The sequence below is a fragment of the Diadema setosum genome, chromosome 20 (genome assembly GCF_964275005.1).
Source record: "Diadema setosum chromosome 20, eeDiaSeto1, whole genome shotgun sequence".
Lineage (NCBI taxonomy): Eukaryota > Metazoa > Echinodermata > Echinoidea > Diadematoida > Diadematidae > Diadema > Diadema setosum.
In genome coordinates, this window is record NC_092704.1 from 22,702,270 (window position 1) to 22,715,577 (window position 13,308).

The 13,308-nt window shown below is 39.4% G+C and overlaps 1 protein-coding gene across 1 annotated transcript in view; it reads right to left on the minus strand.

Moving 5' to 3' along the window:
* The window catches only part of LOC140243667 (dynein heavy chain domain-containing protein 1-like), a 133,263-nt gene that overhangs the window by 90,409 nt on the left and 29,546 nt on the right, over window positions 1-13,308 (minus strand). The window contains exons 24-35 of the mRNA XM_072323331.1: window positions 12,795-12,992; window positions 11,907-12,077; window positions 11,101-11,341; window positions 10,815-10,912; window positions 8,030-8,164; window positions 6,873-6,968; window positions 6,111-6,242; window positions 4,823-5,075; window positions 3,011-3,200; window positions 2,065-2,274; window positions 1,048-1,196; window positions 379-582 (exon numbers count right to left, since the gene is read on the minus strand). Coding sequence (XP_072179432.1) covers window positions 379-582; window positions 1,048-1,196; window positions 2,065-2,274; window positions 3,011-3,200; window positions 4,823-5,075; window positions 6,111-6,242; window positions 6,873-6,968; window positions 8,030-8,164; window positions 10,815-10,912; window positions 11,101-11,341; window positions 11,907-12,077; window positions 12,795-12,992 — 2,077 coding nt within the window. The remainder of the gene's footprint in view (window positions 1-378; window positions 583-1,047; window positions 1,197-2,064; window positions 2,275-3,010; window positions 3,201-4,822; window positions 5,076-6,110; window positions 6,243-6,872; window positions 6,969-8,029; window positions 8,165-10,814; window positions 10,913-11,100; window positions 11,342-11,906; window positions 12,078-12,794; window positions 12,993-13,308) is intronic.

Sequence of the window (13,308 nt, forward strand, 5' to 3'; positions counted from 1 at the left end):
CTAGGGGGGTATTTCAAGAAGTGTTTTGTCAGAAATTTTTTCTGACAAATTGTTATAAGCTACTGAAATCCTTGTATCTGATTGGCTGCGAGCAAATTTATCTGACAAGTTTGTCAGACAAAAAGCTTCATGAAATGCCCCCTGGTCTTGGGATCTTCATGGAGCCATGTCGCTGCCAAAGTGTGCTCACACACAATGCCCATTGTTCACTACCCCTCATTCGGCTTGCTTTATGATGTCTGAGCGTACACGCTAACCCTCTAATGGGTAATACACGTACGCTGAGTAACAACATAGCATTCAATTTAGCAGTTGGCCAGACTCTCATTACATACGGCACTTGACAACACCAAATGAAGAGCGCCCCCTAATATACACCTCGAGTGGCCAATCTCTCTGTGGTCATGGAGGCGTCATCGGTTGTGGTCATTATCGACTTCGAGGCCTCACTCTTCCTCCCCGACTCGGCATCCTGGTCGACCACGGTCTGGGCGCAGAGAACCTCTTTGATGTCCATCTGATAGCGGAGCACGCGACACCAGTCAAAGTCACTGTCTGACAACTCACTCTTCTTCAAGAGACCTGCAGTTGAAGACCGCGCATGGCAAAATAGAAATCACCTTGTAATAGATTCCCTCCACTCCTGCTCAATGTATTCATTATAAATATTGTGTTCTTTAATATGCAAGTGGGCACTGAATGAAATAAAAATGAGGCAGAGTTAAAACAGTCACGGCCCTGGTGAATGCAATTTTATCCATTTCTCAAGAAAACTTTCATTGATTAATCAAAGTTTGCTTGCTATAAGTAGTTTCACAATCATTCCCTATGGCAAGCTACCCTGATTTGAGTCACGACCTTTCTTCATGAGCTGGCGAAATTTGAATTGCGATCTTTTTCTTCTTTTTTTTCACGCCCATGTATTGTGAAGTAGAGTGCAAAAAAGCATGATTTGAATTGTAATTCAACTCGCGCTATTTCAAATACATGTGAAGGGGCCTACTGTGAAATGCCATGACAAGATTAGGAAGAGGCTTGGTCACTCACCCTCAACGATGTCCCGGTGGTGCATGCCCTGTTCGATGAGGGAAGAGAGCAGGATCTGGAGGCGGACCTTGGAGTCTGAGGAGGCCTGGTTGTAGCAGTGGTCTCTCAGGATGGAGCTGTACTGCTCCAGTCGCTTCTGGAGATGGTCTCTGCAATAGGGATCAATCAATCAATCAATCAATCAATCAATCAATCAATCAATCAATCAATCAATCAATCAATCAATCAACCAACCAATCAATCAATCAATCAATCCATCCATCCATCCATCCATCCATCCATCCATCAATCAATCAATCAATCTCCACTATGACAGTGCAATATTGAACTTTTTGATCCAGTCTCTATACTATTCAAGTTCAAACACACTGAACAACAGACAGGCAGAAAGATTGATATACATACTACATTACAAACACTCTAGTTAAAATACCAAAATCTACACACACTACTTAAATGAACATTATATGAAATATGAACTGACAAAGTGGGCAAGACAATAACCAGGAGGCTTGTAGGAATGTCAGTCGAGATTAATTCTAAGTATACTAATCTGAAAACCCCCAAATTCAGGACATTTTTGGGGTGTCATCTATAGCACAGTAACCAAGAAAAGTTTTAGTGTTAGAATTGTGATACATGTATCAACATTAATATTGCTGCTCTAAAAATGCGACCAATAAACGCACACAGCAAATAAAGGGAGAGTCATTGACTACCACACTATCATCCTATCGTTCTTCAAAATATGCAATTGAGGTACTATTTTTTAAATACATTTATCGTATCATTACAAACTTTTTTTTTGCATTGATGATAGTACACCTCTAAACACATGTATGCAGAAATAGTTAGTTGAACATTTGTATACATAGCCACTCAAGTATAAAAATGAGGGAAGTCAGAATTTAAGATGTTGTGTTTAATTTCAGAATATCTGCACTGATGAGGATAAAAATACACCAGAAGATGAGCCCATTGCCGATCAAAGCTCAGTCGGGGGTGAAAGCATCATACCTGATCTGAGTGAGGTGCTTCGTGTCGCCCTCTCGGACAACCGGCTGCACCTCCCGGCTCCAGAGGACCCCCTCCCCGGTGACGACGCACTGGGTGGGGAACCGCAGCAGCCAGTCGGAGAAGCTGGTGCGGACGGCCTTCTTGAGCTGGGCCTGCTCATCTGGGTCGGCCGACGGGTTGTCCTCCAGGGTCTGCAACTCGTCCAAGATGCTGGTGGGTGTCAGGCCTTGAAATATGATGATGATGATGATGATGATAACAAACCAAATTTTAATTTTAGTTATTATATATCATTTCTCACACTTTTAATGGTTGTGGAAAAAATGATTATAGCACTAGTAGTAACGATTATATTAATGATGATGATGATGATGATGATGATGATGACGATGATGAGGAAGAAGATAATGATGATGACGAAGATGATGATGATGATGATGACGATGTTGATGATGATGATGACAATGACAAAACTGGCTGCAGTACCGCTGCAACACTATCATTGATTATAGTGTCAGAAATGCTGAAAGTAAGGATATTTTCAATATGATAATTGCTATCATTATAACAATGTATACTATGTGCTAGAAACTACTCATGGCAGTGCATGCAATGTACTATTGCACAATAAAAACCTGATGTCATTATTGCATACAAGCACAAAGCAGGTGCATGTGTTGAAGTACAAAAGAGAAAATATAGATTGTTATCGAAATTTCTTTCAGCGTACACTTTGTATTTGTTAAGATATGTCTTATGTCATGTGTCAAATTTGTTACGCAAAATAAGACAGGTCATATGTTAAGCAAAGTACACTGTATGACATTCCATAAAACCTTTATATCTGTAAATTTTAGACAGATTGTAACAATGAATTACAAAATTGGCAGTTAAAAAATTAATAAATTTTATTTTTCATTCATAATGAAAATTTATATCTAATTACAAATGAAGCAGCATACCTTCTCTTAGTCTTGATTCCAGACACGAGTGTAGCAGGTTGCCCAGGGTGGTTTTGAGGCAATTCTCCAGGCAGGCCAGCCAGACGGGCGGGGAGGATTTGGCTGTGAGGGGTGAGAGGAGGCTCAGCCGCTCACCGAGCGAACCCTCCACAGCTGTCACTTGCAGCTTGTCAGCTGAGAAAAGTTTCAGAAACAGATATTAGACGACCACTTTTAACAAATGCATTGCAAAAAATCTTAATACAGTCAACTTTGCTGAAGTCAACCTCACATACAGTAATGTAAGTCAAATAATTGCCTAAGTCAAAGGACTTTTCAAGTCCTCTTCTCTTTATATTCTACTGATTTTAGTTCCTCATATCCAAAGTCGAATTTTCTCTACGTCGAAGATATTTCACCAGTCCAAATAGATTCAACTTACATAGGTAAGGTTGACTGTACTACATTCAATATCTACATCAACAAACAAAAAGGGGGGGGGAGAAAATAATCTTGCAATGTATCCTTTACACGTACATGTAAGGATGCCAATCACACTGTATGACAGTCTGAAAATCTACTAGGAGTGTTTTCACTCTCAAAAAGACCTTGAAATTTGATCAACTGGCCCGAATGCATGCTTTCGCAACAAAACTGGTATCCCCTGACTATTACAGAACAATCTAAATTTCAAAGCAAATGATTTGTGACGGCATACAGAAATTCAGAAAACAAACAGTCAAACGCATCCTGTACTAAAACATATAAACCAAAATAGATCTCCCTACACATTTGTCCCAAATGCATTTTCAAATCAACAAAAACAGCTATTTTTTTTTTTTTTGTCACTTGATGTATCCCTCAACCAGCTGTCAAATAAAAACAGAGGGGAAATGCAAATGTAAAACTGACAGAAAGCCCTCCAGAAAAAAAATAAAAAAATAAGAATAAAATAAAAAAGGAGAAGAACCAAACACGAGAAACACCAACATTTCCAGAAAGTCTGTCTGTTCACCACCACCAACAAAACACACCTACTGCTCACACCCTTAGCCTGTCCTGAACAGCTACAGGGCAGACAACAAAACAAGGCATAATGATGCAACTAACAGCACCAATCCTCAAATTGCCCTCTTATAGCAACCACTGTCCCTTTAGAGAAAGACCCCGCAGAGTTGAAGGAGCACCGTTGAGAAATTTAAAGTACCAATATCTCACAAAAGATATGCAACAATTTTTTTATCCACAAATATGAAAAACAAACACAAAAATATCACCCAGCCTAATAAAAAGTAAAAACAAAAACAAACACCCTTAGACTATCAGTTTTCACCTTCAAACTTGTGTTTCGCTGTTGGAGAATATCAATGGTACATACGAGAATCATTAGAAAGGCTGTTTGAAGAAAAATGACTGAATATCTCTCCTAACTACAAGTTGTATACATTTATAACATATACCATATTAGACAACAAAAAATAAGTACAAAGTTAAAAACATCTTATGTGTTAGCTTAGCCTTATACAACAAGCTAATTTGTCAGAATGTTTGATTTAAGAGAAATACATTTGCATTTCTTCAAGTTAGGCCATATAGATATTCAATATATGGATGGAAAAAATGTTAAAACATGAAATTTTGTACTCTCCCATATCATGAGTGCTACCAGATCGAGAATCTAAAATCGAGCAGCACAGATATTGTATGTGAGATCTATGCAAGCAGCAATGTGCTTGTCTTTCTTCACAAACACTATAACATCTTGCAAAATCCAGAAATTCACTCTAGAAAGGAGTTCTGGATAATAGAGATCTCACCATTCATCAGCATATCAAAGGCAGTGCCCATTCCAGTGCTGCTTGTGTTGGTTGGTGCCTCGAAGTCCAGATTACGGACTCCCGGAAAGAGCGCCCTCACGTGCGGGATCCACTTGGGTCTGTCTCGCGATACAGAGAAGAGGTCGACCAGCTCGTGGTCGCTGAGGAAACAGAGTCGTGGGTACTTGTGGCGGGCCGTTGCCAGGGAGAAGTTGGTGGCCGAGAATGGGTCAAGGTTCGTCATAATCTCCTCCTGCAAGGAAAGAATTGATACAGTTAGTGATCCTCCTCATTCTCCTCTTTATTATCATCATCCTCATCATCACCACCATTATCGTCACCATCATTGTCATCAACCTCATTGTCACCATCCTCATCATCATCATCACCCTTACCGTCACCACCATCATTATCGTCTTCAATGTCATCATCATTACCATCATCATCATCCTTGCAATCACCATCATCATCAAAATTATCCTTGCCATCCCCATCATCATTATCAACATCATCCTATCATCACCATCATCATTATCAACATTATCACTTCATCACCACTACCAACAGTCACTATTATCATCAATGTTAAAACCGTTAACATCATCAGTATCATTATCATCAGCATCATCACTACCACTATTCCTCACTGCTTTTAGAAGGAGGTCAAGTATTCATCATCATCATAGCTAATAGTACACTATCATCATCACAACCCTCACAATTATCAGTACTGTCATCATCAACTCTATCAGAAGAAGTAACAGTGTCCTACAATCACTGTTATGCACCTAAATTCTCAAGTATTGAGATCTTTACCTGGTACGCTTATAAGGGCATAAGAGGGTGCTCTTACACTAAAAAAAAAAAAACACACACACAAAAAAACAAACAAACATGCATACATTCTAAATTAAACAAAACAACTGATAATCAGACATGATTTTGAATATCCATCAATACAATATTACGATCAGGGCAGAATACAACTGATTTACCTAATAGATGCAGTTCTATCATAAAGCTAGAAGGTTAAGATATACATCTACCTGATTCCATGTCTTACTTTTAATAGTCAACTTTCTAAAACTCTTAGCCAAATATTCAGCCTGCATAAAAAGTCTAATTAATTAAGAGGCACACACATGCATTCATCAAGAAAAATAGACAGATACACACATTTACAGACACCTACATGCCCACACCAAGGCAGAGACAGAGACACACACACACAAAACAACAACAACAATATTTTCCTGAGTTTGATCTACATTGTACAAGTAGCACTTACCTGGGTCTTGGTGAGAAATTTCAAGAGCTCTGCCAGTACGTCCCCCTGGAGCTCTCGGTAACCTTTGGTTCCTTTTCTCTTGTTCAGGATTGACAGCACTTTTGGATCTGCCACCACACTCGTAATGAACTCCTGCAAGCATACCATCAAACAAGTGTCAGGAGCGTTCTACATTTACACTCCGCAGTGTATACACACACATGGTATCGTAATCTCTAAAATCAAGAATTACAACATTTAAAAGAAAAGTACTTGGACATTATAAATTCTAATATCAAAATTATCTTTAAACTTCACACTGCATTTGACATCATATGACTGTACTCTGTTATACATTGTAGAAAGACAAAAGAAGGCTACAATACTGTTATCATCATTCATACACCATGTATTAAACAGTAAAAGAAATGCAGACACCTTTGCATGTTTGTATGTGCTTCACTCTGTAGCATTGAACAGCAGCAACCTAATACAAGTGACAGAGGCACACTGAAATAACACATATCCAAGCACAATGTATGAAGTAACCTCTGTTGCGTGCTGAAAACAGATTCTATGATATACCGAAAGGAAAAAAAAAAAAAAAACAAGCAAGTTTGCAACACAGCCTTAGGTCGAATTGAAATTATTACTGGTCCATCAATTGGAGTGTACAAGTCATAGGGCAGCAAAAGAGAGCCATACTTCAAAACTCTTCCATGAATTATTTAAGAAAAGAAAAGATGGGAGGCCACTTTTGGTAACTGTGGCTTTCCACCTCACCTGGTACTTCTGGTCCACCATCTCAAACAGCTGACCAAGATCCGGCTGGGCCTCGCCGACCGCCTCATCTGAGAACACCTGGCTCAGGTACAGCCACTGATGCACAAAGAGAGAATCAACAGGTCAATAGATTGGGGTTTGTAGGCTTACAGATATGGCACCCAGGTATTTCTAGTGACATTGCAATGATGTACATGTATGTGTTGCATGCCCATACAGTGATGGATGCAATCTTTACTTTCTTGAGAGTGCTTCTCATCAGATCTCTAGGGTTTGGAAAATATTATTCTACTTTTACACCTTTGCAATTACCCATCCATACTTCTGGCTGGAAAGATGAGATGCAGTGTGGATAAAGATACAATGTATATTTTGCCCCAGGATCCATAAGGTCATGGTTATAAAGGTTTGAACCCTGAATGAGCATATTTTATGTCAAGCCTCCAAACCACTAGACCATGACATAAACATTGTTGATTAGGAAAGCATGAGTATTGTTCTCCAAAACTCAGTGGTATTTGTCTTTATCTATTCAGACAGACCACTGCAGGTAGGGTATTATGTAACAAGCTCAGTTGGCATGTCCTTACAAATGAAATGCTTGGAACAAAGGGGATGGCTAGTAACTGATTAGTGGGAATGCTGGGGGTGATTGTTCCAATCCTTGTGGGATTCATTTGTAAGCATGCCTATACAGTGACGGGGCGATCGTTAACGTTAGCATGCTAACCTGGAAACATTAAACTGTACATTACTTGAATATGAGACCATTTTGATGCAAATAATTTTCACACAACAATAGATATACATTGTATAATGTACTCTTAAATGAATTCCACAAGGATTGGAACAATCACCCCCAGGGATTCCCACTGATTTCCACTGATCACTTACTAGCCATCCCCTTTGTTCCAAGCATTTCATTTGTCTCTTCAGCTATTTCACTAATGAACATCAAATTGCAAACAAGGGACTCAGGGCACTAAGTGAACTTTCAAACACATGCTGGCTACAATTTTGTGACTGACCATAAGGATAAAACCTTATTTGTGTAATACAGGTACTTCAAAGCACATGCTAAAAGCAATGTCTGTACATTCATTCATGATTTTCTTCATGCAACACACAGAAATATTGACAGTAAAGCCTTTTGTCACCTTCTTCTGGCAAACGCTCCAGAGCTCCACCATATCTCCGACCTGTCTGAGGGTCGACGCCCAGAGGTCAGCCTCGGGTCGAAGGTCAGCTAGGTGGGGTGACACCAGCATGCTCTGAAGGGTCAGCTGATTGTCCTACATGAGGGAAATATTGGGTAAGGGGGCAAAGAAGCAGAGTCAAAAGGACTGAATTCAGTTTATAGTACCTGTCATAGCAGATATACATGAGACAAATATGGGCGTTACAAAGCACTCTATAAACCCGTTCCATACTGAATTCTGAAATGCCAATAGACTTTATACACAGCCAGCAGGGATGCCAAGTTCAAAAAAATTTTATGAGTGAGATTTTCAGGACTCTGCATCTCGGCGCACAAATGTGCGCGCAGGCGAGGGTGTGGGAGGGGTTTCCCCCTTCCCACTGTAGGGACCTTTTTCAATTTTTAGCTCTTAATGGTGCGATCAGGTGCATACTTACAAGCAAGTGACTATTCTTAACTTATTTTGAAAGACAAAAGGGAAATCCTTTGAGCTATGCTCATTATCATAGGCCCAAGTTGCAGACTTCGCCCGATGCGTGAGAAAAATGGGTGCCATGCGTGAGATCGTGAAACAGCCCCTAAATGCTTGAGTCTCACGCAGAATGCGTGAGACTTGGTAGCTCTGCACAGGCCACCAGGCTCCCATACGAAACGGGTTAAGAATAGAGTCTGGACCAAAGCAACATATCAAATTGAAGTAGTGCATGTACTACGAGAGCCTAGCTGAATTTAAAAGTATAGTAAAATAGAAAGTATCTTTCTGCAATTTCATGTGAACTACATGTATGTGCATGAGCGTTTTTGTGACACGTGTTTGTGTGATTGAATGTGTGTGTGTGTGTGTGCGTGTGTATGTGTGCTTGTGTTGCATCTGTCCTATGTAAATATATTACTATTATACTTCTTGTTAATATGCTTAAATTTTAGTATGTTTTGTTTTATAATAATGTTTATCCGGGACCCCTTTTTTACAAGCTCTGCTTCTTTTGGGGTCCCAAACCATTCATTATTCTTAATGCTGTATCCTTTTGTAAAATGTCAAATGTTTAATGAATTGGTTTAATAAAACTTGAACTTGAACCTCCTTGATCAAACAAAAGTGTATGGTCCTATTATGTTTTGTATGTTTCCTGAAATGCAAATAGCAAATAGCACATACAGTTGTTATGATGAAAGTAGTGTACAATATGTGTTATGTGTGCATACACAAGTTGACTTCAATAAAAAGAATAGAATAGAGTCTATTAAAAGAAAGTGATGGTCACACACACAACTTGTATTTGCTTGTGTTTATGTGTATATATACAAACTCTACATAAGTATTTATATGCATACATCTCCCCCTTTTAGATTTCTGCTTGTACAATACACCTTTATAAAGTATATATTGCCTTTCTGTTCTTTTCTTTTTTTTTTGATGATTATGTTTTGTACTTTCCATTTGTTGGTTGGGTCTCACTTTCATTTCACTGCCACATCTTTGTACACCAAGTTAAGGGCTCACTGCTTGCACAGCCCCCTTCACTCATGCTGTTGCTATTTCACTGTTTTCCTATTCTTCATCCTTTTGTTGTGCCTTATCTTGTTTGATGTTGCCTCCCTATTCATCTTTATCCTTCACAGGTTGCCCCCTATAATCCTTGAGATCATCACTGGCCCACCTCTGCCTTTTGTCTGTTCACCCTCTTGCTTTAATCCCCCTTCCTTACCTATAGCCTGTTTGGCTTCCTGCCATTGACTTCTAACCCACCCCTTTTGTTTTCTTTGTACTGTATCCCTAGCCCTCCTCATACTGTGCTAGTTGTGGATAGACCTTATCATTGCTTTCCTTACATGTTTGTCATTTTGCCTCTGACAAAGATTCTGCTGGGATCGAAAGCTCAGGCCCCTTTAGACTCCATTTTACTCCACTGGCTTGCCACTATTGCATAAGCAGTTTTCCGCAGTTTTTTTTTTTTTTTCAAACAGTTATATCAGTAACAATCAGGTGGGGTGGCACTACCATCATCTCACACAGTGACCAGCTAGCCAGCACATACATCTTTACCAAGTTTTGTCTCTGAAATGAGGCCAAAAACTTCAACGAAATCTCCTTTCTGTGAAAAATTCTATTGAATGAGATTCCATCCTCTCAACATGTACATTTCACATGCACATGCTATCAAAGAAGAATAAATTCTCTAACAAAATGCTCTGCTTTGATTGAATCCATCTGAGATCTAAATTTACCCTAGCCTCTCTCTAGCAGACAATCTACATGTTATCAACCTTTTGTTTCCCTCAGGCTTTACTGGTATTTGTTACCTTGCAACAGAGTTACAAAGTATATTGTACATGTGTACTTATATTAACTTACACATAACAAATTACTGTACATGACTTGCTTAAGTTATTTACGAATTACTTAGTAATTTACTTTGCTGGTTAGTCAGTCAGTTGGCTATCCAGTTAGTCAGTTTAGTGAGTTTAGTTTATAGTCAGTGAGTCAATCAATCAGTCATTCAGTCTGTCAATCTGTTGGTCTGTTAGTCAGTTGAAACAGTGAAATACATTGTACATAATGGACTGTTTTATTAGTTGGTCAGTTGGTTAGTTAGTGCACAAAGTTGCTGAGTCAGTCAATCAGTCAGTTAGTCACTCATTTGGTTAGTCAGTCAGTCAGATGGTCAGTTTAGTCCTATGAATGAGTTAAATACTAGATGATTGGGTTGTTTGAGGTATCATGATGACATTCTGTGACTTACCTCCAGGAGATACTTGAGCTGATCGATACCAATCAGTGTAAACATGTCCGGCATTGGTTCTGATTTCTTCCCTTTATTCTTGGAACTGGATTCAAAGTCTGAGTGTGAGATGATGTGAAAATGAAAAGATTCATTTGAGACAAACGTAGGTTGTGCACACATTCACAATCACAAAACTTTTGTTGTTTTCATCTCACTTTTTTCTTCCTCTTTCTTGTCCTTCATTGTTTATTTTTAACTTGGTTTCTCCATTCAATCTTAAAGCAATAAAGTTTCACAAACTCACCAAAGGTGTCTTTGCCTGGAGCAATGTACTTGGCCAGTTTGAATTCCTTCTCCTCCCACACTTTCCTCAGCTTGATGAGCTTCTGCTCCAGGTCAAACTCTGCACCGGCGCCAGCACAGATGGTGTTGATCTGGAGACTGTGCTCGCTGAGGTCATAGGAGAGCAACTCGTGTACATAGTACTGCCGGCCTGGCTCGTAGTTCTGGCCCAGGGCCAAAAATAGGGCTTTCCAATGTCGGGACTGGGTAAAAAGGAATCGTTAGGCAATGTAAGGAAAGAGGACAAGTTCGCATAAGAATTTCCTATGATTTCTCTGATAAGACAACGGCATGATATCCACTCAAAATATTACCAGATTTAATAGTAAAATGACACAGTTACACTAACTTAAAAAGGCTCTGAGAACGGAGTGGGCATTTTAACCCGTTGAAGACTAGTCCCAAGTATACTTAGGCAGGTGTCTATGGGAAATGCATGTTACAACAGACTCAGCTTGCCTCAACGGGTTAATTGAAGTGAGAACATTCTCCTCCTGTACTTGTGTTTTGCAACCTCAGTCACACTGTTAGCTCTGATCTAGAATGCATGTCTGTGTGGAGATACAATACCTCAAACAATTGAGTCTCCTACAGTGCATGTACTGCCATAAAAATGCAGCATTGATGGGAAAATTTGTGATTGGCTGCAAAGTGATACTTCCGAACTCGAAGCTCTCCATATTAATAGTAATCAATCTCGGGTCTCTCTGTATGACTACATATCTCTCTCATTGCCTGATCCGTCATTCCTTCCCTTTTATGACCTACCTTGAGGCAGTCGCTGGAGAGCTTGAGGAGGAGGGGCAGGTCCTGCTTGAAGTCTGAGAGGAGGCGGTACCAGTGGGCCAGGACCTGGTCTCCCTGGGGCAAGACCTGTTTCAGCTGGCCGGCTGCCTGCTGCCAGTCCCTCACCTTGGTCATGGCCTTGTTCACGTTGAACTGTAGAGGGCAGCATACAATAGTGGTACTGGTTTATATGTCATTGCCCTGTCATGCTATATCAGTGTGTAGAGCTTGATGGAATAATATTAAGATAAGTTTTTATTTGCACAATCGCAACAGCAGTAACTGTATTTAGAAATTACCTCAAAACTCAACCCTTTACTATCATCACATTTGGCCACACATCAGTATTAAATACTTTGTAATGTTCCTAAGTTGTACATGCATAATACTCAGTCCAAGTTCATAATTTCATCAAATGGCCTCCAGTATTCATCATATTTTGCAGCTACACAATGTAACATGGACTTTGACAGGTTTTCTAAAACAAAAAATCTAATCAGATACTGCCCTGTAAAACTACAGTACATCCCCATATCAAATTGTTACAAAAACATTTCGTATTTTTGAGGTCCTAACATACTATTTTAGAACCTCCACTTTTATTTGATCTCTGAACATTGTCCAATTTACCTAAAAGTCACAATAATCAAGAACTCTTAAACTTCCACAGTGATGTTCACATTTCATATCAAAATATGCATTTAGCGAGGTGTAATATACATTGTAAGTAGAAAGTTTGTGAGAACTGATGGCAAAGGTATCCTTTCTTCTTTGTAGAACAACATTTGATGTAAAATCTGGTGAGTAACCTGGCAAAGCCACTAAAAATAAAACATCTTTCTCTGATAGTAAATTCTTATTCATACTCACCTTCCTGAACAGCATGTTCTTCCACTCTTGGATGCCAAAGGTCGTGGCCTCCACATACTTCCAGAGCTGCGACCTGACCGTCATGGTCTGCAGCATGGCAGTCAGCTCCGACATGTCGTAGTTCTGACCGGTGATCTTCATCCGGTGCTGGTTGCAGTCGGAGATTTTGTTTGTCACCGACGTAAACTCAGCAAAGAGCTGTGCAGGTATGGAGAAGAAATAGGTCGAAATTGACATAATTTGACACAAAGAAAAGTGAAAGAGGATGCCACTGACCTGTGTTTAAGAATAAGAATTATCAACATCATGTAATTCAATGCTTTGTAATTTTCTTGCAATTTCAAGCTGTTACAACGAGGGAAAGATGTAATTTACGATGCAGCTGGAATACTTACTATACTTATAAGATTCAGGTCAAGAAAACCATGCAAAGGATTTCTGTGGCATGGTGTTGGTCTGATTCTTTTACATTTATGAAATTGGTAAATCTGTAAACAGTGATTTTTTTTTTTTC